Below are 13,160 nucleotides of genomic sequence, written 5' to 3'. Positions count from 1 at the left end.
TTATAGACAGGATTACTCGACATACTGACCAGCCCTCATATTATAGACAGGATTACCTGGACACACTGACCAGCCTCCAATTATAGAAAGGATTACCTACACACACTGCCAGCCCAGATTATAGACAGGTTACCTGGACATACCTGACCAGCCTCATATATAGACAGGGCAGTACCTAGACACACTGACCAGCCCTCATATTATAGACAGGCATTACCCACACACACTGACCAAGCTCATTATTATAGACAGGATACCTAGACATACCTGACCAGCCTCTATAACAGGATTACTGACAACTGCCACATGACGGATTACCTGACATACTGCACCAGCTCATAGACAGGATTACCTAGACACAACTGCACCAGCTCATAGACAGGGATTACCTGGAGCATACTGACCAGCTCATATAGAAAGGATTACCTGGACCATACTGACCAGCTCATATTATAAACAGGATTACCGGACATACTGAACAGCTCAATTATAGACAGGATTACTGGACACACTGACCAGCTCATGCTTATAGACAGGATTACCTGGACATACTGACCAGCTCATATTATGGACAGGATTACCTGGACATACTGACCAGCTCATATTATAGACAGGATTACCTGGACATACTGACCAGCTCATATATTAGACAGGATTACCTGGACACCACTGACCAGCTCATATTATAGACAAGGGATTACTAACACACTGACCAGCTCAAATTATAGACAGGATTACCTAGACAACACTGACCAGCTCATATTATAGACAGGATTACCTACACACACTGACCAGCTCATATTATAGACAGGATTACCTAGACATACTGACCAGCTCATATTATAGACAGGAGTTACCTGCGACATACTGACCATCTCATAGACAGGATTACCTGGACATACGACCAGCTCATAGACAGGATTACTAGACACACTGACCAGCTCATAGACAGAGATTACCTGGACATACTGACCAGCTCATATATAGACAGGATACCTGGACATACTGACCAGCTCATATTATAGACAGGATTACCTGGACATACTGACCAGCTCATATTATAGACAGGATTACCTGGACACACTGACCAGCTCATATTATAGAAAGGATTACCTAACACACAACTGACCAGCTCATATTATAGACAGGATTACCTGGACATACTGACCAGCTCATATTATTAGACAGATTACCTAGACACACTGACCAGCTCATATTATAGACAGGATTACCTACACCACACTGACCCAGCTCATATTATAGACAGGATTACCTAGCAACTGACCACCATCTCATAGACAGGATTACCTGGACATACTGACCATCTCATAGACAGGATTACCTGACAACTGACCAGCTCATAGACAGGATTACCTAGACACACTGACCAGCTCATAGACAGGATTACCTGGACATACTGACCAGCTCATATTATAGACAGGATTACCTGGACATACTGACCAGCTCATATTATAGACAGGATTACCTGGACATACTGACCAGCTCATATTATAGACAGGATCCTGGAATACTGACCAGCTCTATTATAGACGGATTACCTGGAACATACTGACCAGCTCATATTATAGACAGGATTACCTGGACATACTGACCAGCTATATATATAGACAGGATTACCTGGACACACTGACCAGCTCATATTATAGACAGGATTACCGGACACAACTGACCAGCTCATATTATAGACAGGATTACCTACACACACTGAGCAGCTCATATTATAGACAGGATTACCTAGACACACTGACCAGCTCATATTATAGACAGGATTACCTACACACACTGACCAGCTCAATATTATAGACAGGATTACTGGACATACTGACCAGCTCATATATAGACAGGATTACCTAACACACTGACAGCTCATATTATAGACAGATTACCTGGACATACTGACCAGCCTCATATTATAGACAGGATTACCTGGACACACTGACCAGCTCATCTTTATAGACAGGATTACCTGGACATACTGCACCAGCCACTCATATTTGGACAGGATTACCTGGACATACTGACCAGCTCATATTATAGACAGGATTACCTGGACATACTGACCAGCTCATATTATAGACAGGATTACCTGGACAACTGACCAGCTCTATTATAGAAAGGATTACCTACACACACTGACCAGCTCATATTTATGACAGGATACCCGACACACTGACCAGCTCATATTATAGACAGGATTACCTGACACACTGACCAGCTCATATTATAGGACAGGATTACCCACAACACAACTGACCAGCTCATATTATAGACAGGATTACCTAGACATACTGACCAGCTCATATTATAGACAGGATTACCTGGACATACTGACCATCTCATAGACCAGTTACCTGGACATTACTGACAGCTCATAGACAGGATACCTAGACACACTGACCAGCTCATAGACAGGATACCTGGACATACTGACCAGACTCAGTATTATAGACAGGATTACCTGGACAGACTGACCAGCTCATATTATAGACAGGATTACCTGGACATACTGACCAGCTCATATTATAGACAGGATTACCTGGACACACTGACCACTCATATTATAGAAAGATTACCTACACACACTGACCAGCTCATATTATAGACAGGATTACCTGGACATACTGACCAGCTCATATTATAGACAGGATGACCTAGACACATGACCAGCTCATATTATAGACAGGATTACCTACACACACTGACCAGCCTCATATTATAGACAGGATTACCTAGACATACTGACCACTCAAATAGACAGCATACCTGCATACGACCATCTCATAGACAGGATTACCTGGACATACTGACCAGCTCATAGACAGGATTATAGAATGACAGCCATAGCAGGTTACTGCACATACTGACCAGCTCATATATTAGACAGGATTACCTGGACATACTGACCAGCTCATATTATAGACAGGCTATTACCTGGAACATACTGACCAGCTCATATTTATAGACAGGATTACCTGACATACTGACCAGCTCATATTATAGACAGGATTACCTGGACCATACTGCACCAGCTCATATTATAGACAGGATTACTGGACACACTGACCAGCTCATATTATAGACAGGATTACCTGGACACACTGACCAGCTCATATTATAGACAGATTACCTACACACACTGAGCCAGCTCATATTATAGACAGGATTACCTAGACACACTGACCAGGCCATATTATAGACAGATTACCTAACACACATACGCAGCCTCATTTATCAGACAGGATTACCTGGACATACTGACATCTCATATTATAGCACAGGATTACCCTAGACACACTGACCAGCTCATATTATAGACAGGATTACCTACACACACTGAGCAGCTCATATTAAAGACAGAAGCGGTCTATATGGCAGACCAATCCGAACTCATCTATCGGCATGTCCAGCCTACTCATTATCTCAGCCAATCATGGCTAGCGGGAAGGTTGCTGCCTTCTCCATGGCTAAACCAACTAGACTCATAATTGAACAATTGTATTTATATTTACAGATGGCATACACCTGCCTTAGACCATTTTAGCCTACTGAGCTAAAGAATAGGCAATATTTCTGGAAGCTTACATTAGTTTTCTTGCTGCAATGTGTACCAGTACCAGTGTGTGAGATGAGAATGGAGAAAGATGGTGTGTGTGTTTCCAGGGGCACATGGTCTCCACTGTTTAATGTTTTTTTATGGAGCTTCTCACCTGTTCATTATGGTCTCTGAGTCTCTGAGAGCTCATTAGCGTAGCCTTTGAGCTCCGGACTCACAATCACCTTAACGACACACCTATAAACTTAGCCTGTTAGCCTGGAAGCCTGTTAGCCTTCGATCCCGTTAGCCTGCTAGCGACACGCCTATAAACGGACCTGCTTGCTTGTTAGCGACACCTATAAAAACTGCTAGACTGTTAGAGCAGCCGTATATTTTTGCTTCTTGCATCATTAAATACAATGTTGTTTCAGTATGCTAGTTATCAAATCAAATTGTATTTGTCACATGTTAGATACTGTTGTTTTAACACAGTGATCTGATTAGCTGATAGGATCGTTAAACCCAGCTAGCCTGTTAGCAAGCCTAGCATAATATTAGCACCTTGTTTAACTTGGTCGTGATTTTATGAATGGCTTGCTTTATTAAACACACCATGTTATTTTAGCATTATATGGCTAGCATCATTAGAAACTGTATTGTACTAACACAGTAGCCTAATGGTAATAGCAATAGGTTTAATTGAACTCAGTTCTAACGCTAATAGCAGCTAGCTTAATTGAACACTGATGTAACACTAAAAAGCAGTTAGCTCATTGCACACTTGTAATGCAAATAGCAACTGGCTACATTGAACACTGTTGTAACACTAATAGAATTTAGCTTCATTGAACAGGTAATGCTAATAGCAGCTAGCTTCATTGAACACTGTTGTAGCGCTAATAGCAGCTAGCTTGATTGAACACTGTTGTAACGCTAGTAGCATCTAGCCTCATTGAACACTGTTGTTAACAGCTGTTGTTAAATAGTCAGTCTCAGTCTGGTGTTAAAACTCTCACACTCACAGAAGCACTCACCTGGTTATTAAAACCCTTTATTTGATAGTGGTCATTGGTTAAAGTTCAGTCTTTATTTTTCAACCTCTGTCACTCTCTCTCTCTCTCTCCAGGACTCGTGTGAGATGGCCCCCCCCACACCCCCAGAGGAAGTTGACCCCTCCCCTCGCAGGAAACGTGGCCGGCGGAAAATGGAGCCTCTGGAGCCGAAGGACCCCAACATGGAGGCAAGAACTCCACTTAGCTGGTCTGCAGCGTGCCTGTATAACAATAAGATGGTCATTCAGCAAAGACAGACAGGCAGACAGGCAGACAGACAGACAGACAGACAGACAGACAGACAGACAGACAGACAGACAGACAGACAGGCAGACAGACAGGCAGACAGACCAGACAGACAGGCAGACCGACAGACAGACCAGACAAAGACAGACAGGCAGACAGAACAGACAGACAGACAGACAGACAGGGCAGACGTAGCTAACTGCGTGTGGTGCTCAGGGGGAAGGCAGCAGACAGACAGACAGACAGACAGACAGACAGACAGACAGACAGTGACAGACGTTAGCTAACGTATGCGCTGTGTGTCGTGCAGGGGAGGCAGCAGACCAACAGACAGACAGACAGACAGACAGACAGACAGACAGACAGACAGCAGACAGACAGACACAGACAGACAGTACGTAGCCTAAACGTGCGTGTGCTGTGGTGGCAGGGGGAAGGCAGCAGACAGACAGACCAGACAGACGTAGACTAACCGTGCGTGTGTGTGTGCAGGGGGCAGCAGCAAACAGACCAAGACAGACAGACAGACAGACAGACAGACAACGACGACGACCAGACGTAGCCTAACGTGCTGTGTGTGCTGCTGCAGGGGGAAGGCAGCCAGACAACAGACAGACAGACGTTAGCCTACGCGTCTCGGTGTGTGTGCAGGCGGGAAGGCCAGCAGCTGCCGCAGAAAGCCGGTTCCCAGAGAGACCTATTCAGGCTGCGAGATCCTTGTTACATCAGCAAAGAGACAGAAGAGACAAGTGGACTCAACCGCTGGGAGTAGAGAGCGTATCGAGTAGAAGCAAGGGGCAACGAGAGAAGAGAGAGGAGGGAGAGGAGAGCGAGAGGGAGAGAGGGAGAGAGGAGAAGAGAAACAGAGAGAAAGTGGATCAATCGCTGGAGTAGAGAGTAGGCAGTGCGAGCAGGAGGGGAGCGGGAGGAGAGAGACGCAGAGAGGGGGAGGATGAGAGAGGGCAGGAGCGAGAGGAGGAAGGAGAGAGAGAAGGAGAGGAGTGGAGAGAGAGAGAGAGGGAGGGAGAGGGAGCAGGAGAGAGAGAGTGCGAGAGCGAGAGGCGAGAGGAGGAGGAGAGCGAGGAGAGAGATAAGATGGCCCACTAGAGCTAGGAGAGGAGAGAGAGAGAGAGATGGAGAGAGAGAGAGGAGAGCGAGCGACAGGAAGGAGAAGATAGGAGAAGAAGAGGAGAGGAGGGAGAGAGAGGAAGGAAGAGAGACTACTATACGTGTGTGTGCTGTGTGTGTGTGTGGAGAGGTTAACTAGCTTCCAGAATACAGCTGGTTGTATTGCCATCCAGCTTTCGGTCTCAGTCCTCTATCAATACAGCCTTCTCGTTTCACACCCAATATACTTGACTACACTGCTCAAATGCCACAGGACAGGGAGGAGGAGAGTTTGCTTTCATGGGAGGAGAGTTTTGTCAGGGGAGGAGAGTTTGACGTGATCAGGCGGAGGAGAGTTTGTGTCAGGCAGCGAGAGTGTGTCAGGGGAGGAGAGTTTGTGCAGGCCGGACGTAGATTTGTGTCAGGGCGAGGGAGAGTTGCTGTCAGAGGAGGAAGGGAGAGTTTCATGACAGGGTGAGGGGTATTGTGTTTTTTTTTTTCAGGGGGGGAGGGGAGTGGTGTTGTCAGCGGGAGCCGAGAGTTTGTGTCCAGGGTAGCGAGAGTCTTGTGTCAGGCGAGGAGAAGTTATGCTTTCAGGGAGGAGAGTATCGTGTCAGGGAGGAAGTTCTTGTGTCAGGGGGGGCAGCAGTTTGTGTCAGTGGGAGGGACATTTTTGTGCCAGGGAGGAGAGTTTGTGACAGGGCGAGGGAGAGTTATGTAGTCAGGGCACGGAGAGTTTGTGTCGCCAGGAGTAGGAAGGGAGGAGTTTGCTGTCAGCGCAGGGAGAGTTTGTTTAGGGGAGGAGATTTGTGTCAGGAGGAGGAGAGTTTGTTTCAGGGACGGAGGTTTGGATTCAGTGTCAGGGGAGTGTGATGGTCAGGCCGGAGGAGAGTTTTGTGAAGTGTGCGGAGGAGGCGAGAGTTTGTGATCTCAGGTGAGGCACGAGTGTAGACCGAGAGTTGTGACACGGCGGAGGGAGAGTTTGTTGTCAGCGGAGGAGAGTGTCTGTTCAGCGGAGGGAAGAGTTTGTGTCAGGGAGGGAGAGGTTTGTTGTCAGGAGGGGACCGAGTTGTGTTCAGGGAGCGTAGACGTTTGCTGACAGGGAGAGGAGAGTTTGTGTCAGGCGGAGGAGAGCTTGTGGTCAGAGGGAGAGTTTGTGTCAGGGGAGGGAGAGTTTGTGTCAGGGGAGGGAGAGTTTGTGTCAGGGGAGGTAGAGTTTGTGTCAGGGGAGGTAGAGTTTGTGTCAGGGGAGGGAGAGTGTGTGTCAGGGGAGGGAGAGTTTGTGTCAGGGGAGGGAGAGTTTGTGTTTCATGAGAACATATGTTCAGTAAAATAGTTGTCTGAGTAAATCACACACCTCACTACTGACCAATTACAGACAGAGAGATAGAGAGAGTTTCTGAGCTCTGATGTCTGGTGTGGAAGTGAAACATTTTGATATTCTGATCAGTATGTATTTTCAAGTTGTATTAGTTGTACTGTATGTATGGTACACATCGTCCAATGTATTAGTTGTTTGTATGTATGGTATACATCGTCCAATGGATGCTTGTTGTAGGCTCTTCTGGACAGTGCAATAAGAAATGATAAAATATAAGAATCGTTAAATGGTAAACGGCAGTAGAATATAATAAACATTTTAGCATAAGTATAATGCAGGAAGGCACAATTTATAATCCAATATTTACACATGTTTTGGGGAAGGAGGGGTGGGGTGGTGTGGTGTATGTGTTTGTGTCTTGGGATGTTATTTAAAACAGGAAGTGTTTCTTGTAGGTGTGTGTGTGTGACTTTGTTAGGCAGCAAAAAATTATATATTTTTTATATATTACAGTATACTTAAATATCCCAAAGATTCACATACTTCAAATACGAGATGGCTTTTCTATTATATCTTAAGTCAATACACTTATTAAAAGTATTAATTTAAAACTTTAAATTCATTGTTTAATGTTTAACAGTGATTTTGGAAAGTATTTAGACACCTTGACTTTTTCAACATTTTGTTACGGTACAACCTTATTCAAAAATGTATAAAATAAAATAAAAATCACATCAATCTACGCATAATACCTGATAATGAAAAATAAAAACAGGTTTTTAGAAATATTTGCTAATTTATACACATTTTTTAAACAGAAATATCTTATTTACATAAGTATTCAGACCCAATGGTCACTCTGACAGCTACAGAGTTCCTATGTAGAGATGGGATCTCTATGGAGATGGGATAACCTTCTCTGTGTACATTCAAGGGCCAGCCGTGCTGCCCTGTTTTGAGCCAATTTTCCTAAGTCCCTTTTTGTGGCACCTGACCACACGACTGAACAGTAGTCTAGGTGCGACAAAACTAGGGCCTGTAGGACCTGCCTTGTTGATAGTGTTCTTAAGAAGGTAGAGCAGCGCTTTATTATGGACAGACTTCTCCCCATCTTAGCTACTGTTGTATCAATATGTTTTGACCATGACAGTTTACAATGCTTTTAGTTTTAGAAATATTTAGGACTAACTTATTCCTTGCCACCCACTCTGAAACTAACTGCAGCTCTTTGTTAAGTGTTGCAGGGATTTCAGTCGCTGTAGTAGCGGAAGTGTATAGTGTTGAGTCATCCGCATGCATAGTGGCATGTCGTTAGTGAAGATTGAAAAATGTAATGGGCCTAGACAGCTGCCCTGGGGAATTCCTGATTCTACCTGGATTATGTTGGAGAGGCTTCCATTAAAGAACACCCTCTGTGTTCTGTTAGACAGGTAACTCTTTATCCACAATATAGCAGGGTGTGTAAAGCCATAACACATACGTTTTTCCAGCAGCAGACTATGATCGATAATGTCAAAAGCCACACTGAAGTCTAACAAGACAGCCCCCAAAATATTTTGTTGTGAAGGATGGAATAAGCTAGCTAACTAGCAAGACACCTAGCTACTACAACTCCTTCAACAMAATACTGCTCGTTTTGTAGAAATGATTGGTCAAATACCAATCAGATTAAAGGTATTGTTTATTTCAAGGTCTTTACTTCAGCTGGACAGCCTGACCTTTATGGGCCAGTAAAAAGTAGACAGTGGCTTGCAAAAGTATTCACCCCCCTCTACGTTTTTCCTATTTTGTTGCCTTAAAACCTGGAATTAAAATACATTTTGGGGGGTTTATACCATTTGATTTTCTCTTGTGAAACAAACAAGAAATAAGACAATAAAAACAGAAAACTTGAGCGTGCATAACTATTCACCCCCCAAAAATAAATACTTTGTAGAGACACATTTTGCAGCAATTACAGCTGCAAGTCTCTTGAGGTATGTCTCTATAAGCTTGGCACATCTAGCCACTGGGATTTTTGCCCATTCTTCAAAGCAAAACTGCTCCAGCTCCTTCAGTTGGATGCGTTCCACTGGTGTACAGCAATCTTTAAGTCAAACCACAGGTTCTCAATTGGATTGAGGTCTGGGCTTTGACTCGGCCATTCCAAGACATTTAAATGTTTCCCCTTAAACCACTCAAGTGTTGCTTTAGCAGTATGCTTAGGGTCATTGTCCTACTGGAAGGTGAACCTCTGTCCCAGTTTCAAATCTCTGGAAGACTCTGGTTTCCCTCAATAATTTCCCAGTATTTAGCGCTATCCATAATTCCTTCAATTCTGACAAGTTTCCCAGTCCCTGCCGATGAAAAACCACCCCACAGCATGATGCTGCCACCACCTGCTTCACTGTGGGGATGGTATTCTCGGGGGGGATGAGAGGTGTTGGGTTTGTGTCAGTCATAGCATTTTCCTTGCTGGCCAAAAAGCTCAATTTTAGTCTCATCTGACCAGAGTACTTTCTTTCAAATGTTTGTGGAGTCTCCCATATGCCTTTTGGCGAACACCAAACGTGTTTGCTTATTTTTTTCTTTAAGCAATGGCTTCTTTCTGGCCACTCTTTGGCCACTTGATACCAGAAGGTAGCCTAGGGGTGGCAGGTAGCCTAGTGGTTAGAGCGTTGGACTAGTAACCGAAAGGTTGCAAAATCAAATCCCCGAGCTGGCAAGGTAAAAATCTGTCGTTCTGTCGTTCTACCCACTGTTCCTAGGCCATCATTGAAAATAAGAATTTATTCCTAACTGACTTACCTAGTTAAAAGAAGGTAAAAAAAAAAAACAGCTCTGTGGAGTGTATGGCTTAAAGTGATCCTATGGATAGATACTCCAATCTCTGCTGTGGAGCTTTGCAGCTCCTTCAGGGTTATCTTTGTTGCCTCTCTGATAAATGCCCTCCTTGCCTGGTCCGTAAGTTTTGGTGGGCAGCCCTCTCTTGTGAGGTTTGTTGAGGTGCCATATTTTTTCAATTTTTTTATAATGGATTTAATGGTGCTCAGTGGGATGTTCAAAGTTTTGGATATTTTTTTATAACCCAACCCTGATCTGTACTTCTCCACAGCTTTGTCCTTGACCTGTTTGGATAGCTCCTTGGTCTTCATGGTGGTGCCCCTTGCTTAGTGGTGTTGCAGACTCTGGGGCCTTTCAGAACAGGTGTATATATACTGAGATCATGTGACACTTACAAGGAACCCAAACCGGCTGCGCGCGTGCGTCATCGTGTGCTATTGTGCATAAATGTATTTTGTCCCCTAAACCAAACGCGATCACGACACGCAGGTTAAAATATAAAAAAAACTCTGAATGACATTCATTTGGGGACAGGTCGAAAAGCATTAAACATGTATGGCAATTTAGCTAGTTAGCTTGCACTTGCTAGCTAACGTTAATTTGTCCTATTTAGCTAGCTTGCTGTTGTTAGCTAAATTGTCCTGGGATATAAACATTGAGTTGTTATTTTACCTGAAATGCACAAGGACCTCTACTCCGACAATTAATCCACACATAAAACGGCCAACCGAATCGTTTCTAGTCATCTCTCCTCCTTCCAGGCTTTTTCATCTTTGAACTTATATGGTGATCGCATCTAAACTTTCATTGTATTACCACGACAACCAGTTCGTCTTTCAATCACCCACGTGGGTATAACCAATGAGTAGATGGCACGTGGGTACTTGCTTCTATAAACCAATGAGGAGATGGCACGTGGGTACCTGCTTCTAAAAACCAATGAGGAGATGGGAGAAGCAGGACTTTCAGCACGAGCTGCGTCAGAAATAGGAACGCCATCTATTTTAGCCCTTGGCAACGCAGACGCTCGTTGGCGCGCGCAAGCAGTGTGGGTGCAATAATTGAATAACATGGATTTCTATATTTATTTTGCGACGCTCGCGCACGCGACGTGTCCTGTCTGGTCAGCATTTTAGATTGCGCACAGGTCTTTATTTAACTAAATGATGTGACTTCTGAAGGTAATTGGTTGCACTTGATCTTATTTAGGGGCTTCATCGCAAAGGGGGTGAATACATATGCATGCACCACTTTTTCCGTTTTGTATTTTTTTGAATTTTTTTAAACAAGTAATTTTTTTCATTTCACTTCACCAATTTGGACTATTTTGTGTTTGTCCATTACATAAAATCCAAATAAAAGTCTATTTAAATTACAGGTTGTAATGCAACAAAATAGTAAAAACGCCAAGGGGGATGAATACTTTTGCAAGGCACTGTATTTCGTTGTATTTCACTAATATAGTTCAGCCTTCTCAAACAACCGGCTCAAACAGAGAGGGATGCTATGTTAGCTAGCTGGCTATGGCTATCCAACACTGGAACTCTTCCAAGTCACAAACAGCTGATGTGTTGTGCACTGAAGTTCACAAGTGAAGGGAAAAGGTGAGAGTAGGAGAGTGTAGATGCAAAAAAGGAAGTATACAACGATCAAAATGATCATGCTGTTTGTACGTGGCTGCTATGAAAGTGAACTGTGTTTGCATGTGGTCAGGGGTGTATTCATTCCACCGATTCTGTTGAGAAACGTTTCTTAAACGGAAGCAAACGGAACCAAATGGGGATAAACATACCTGAATTTGTCCAATAGAAACTATTGTATGCAACTGTTGATTACACCCTAGATCAGCTAGATGCAGGCAAGAGTGAGCAAGGCGGTATTGAATATGTTACTGTTTGTCACCTTGATTACTCAAATGTTTCTCTCGACCTGTGTGCACCTACATTGTAAACTTTCATTCGTAAGCTACGTTGTAGCAACCTCATGATGGGTGTCGGGACAATTTGAGTATCATGTAGTAGTCTAAACCTATCAATGTTACATTGAACTGGGTGGATGGAATATGAATGACAGTCATCCAACATGCTGTAATAGAAATAATAAGGCCATGCTCATACATTTTTTATCATCACCGACCGCCACTGATGGAAACCTATTTCATGATGTTCCCGACAAACAGTTATTGTGCTGACGTTGTTTCCAGAGGCAGTTTGGAACTCGGTAGTGAGTGTTGCAACCGAGGACAGACAATTTGTACTCGCTACTCTTCAGCACTCGGCGGTCCCGTTCTGTGAGCTTGTGTGGCCTACCACTTCACGGCTGAGCCGTTGTTGCTCCTAGACGTTTCCACTTCACAATAGCATCACTTACAGTTGACTGGTGCAGCTCTAGCTGGGCAGAAATGTGACAAACTGACTTGTTAGAAAGGTGGCATCCTATGACGGTGTCACATTGAAAGTCACTGAGCTCTTCAGTAAAGCCATTCTACTGCCAATGTTTGTCTATGGAGATTGCATGGCTGTGTGCTCGATTTGATACACCTGTCAGCAACGGGTGTGGTTGAAATAGCTGAATCGATTCATTTGAAGGGGTATCCACATACTTTTGTATATATAGTGAAAACTTCCGGCGCCGAAAAGAGATGGCCGCCTCGCTTCGCGTTCCTTGGAAAATATGCAGTATTTTGTTTTTTTACGTGTTATTTCTTACATCGGTACCCCAGGTAATCTTAGGTTTCATTACATACAGTCGGGAGGAACTACTGAATATACGATTAACGTCAACTCATCATCGTTCCTACCAGGAATATGACTTTCCCGAAACGGACCATGTGGAATGCTTTCATAACAGACTTACAGCTCAGCACTGTTAACACACAATGTACAAACCTCCAACTCGTCATCAAGCTCAGACCCCTGCGGTTCTCGACACCGCCCTGTGCAACTGGTCCTGGGACTTCCTGACGGGCCGCCCCAGGTGCGTGGAGGCTAGTCAACAACATCTCCACTTCCGCTGATTCCTCTAACACTGGGCGCCCCACAAGGGTGCGTTCTGG

The 13,160-nt window shown here is 44.1% G+C and overlaps 1 protein-coding gene across 1 annotated transcript in view; it reads left to right on the top strand.

Annotated features, from left to right (window-relative positions):
• LOC112077441 (DNA (cytosine-5)-methyltransferase 3A) overlaps positions 1-13,160 on the top strand; it is a 45,858-nt gene that overhangs the window by 26,364 nt on the left and 6,334 nt on the right. The window contains exon 2 of the mRNA XM_024143951.2: positions 4,683-4,796. Coding sequence (XP_023999719.2) covers positions 4,683-4,796 — 114 coding nt within the window. The remainder of the gene's footprint in view (positions 1-4,682; positions 4,797-13,160) is intronic.

The sequence above is a fragment of the Salvelinus sp. IW2-2015 genome, unplaced genomic scaffold, assembly GCF_002910315.2.
Source record: "Salvelinus sp. IW2-2015 unplaced genomic scaffold, ASM291031v2 Un_scaffold4566, whole genome shotgun sequence".
NCBI classification, from domain to species: domain Eukaryota; kingdom Metazoa; phylum Chordata; class Actinopteri; order Salmoniformes; family Salmonidae; genus Salvelinus; species Salvelinus sp. IW2-2015.
Note: the sequence above shows the minus strand (reverse complement) of the source record. Positions and strands in the feature narration are given on the sequence as shown.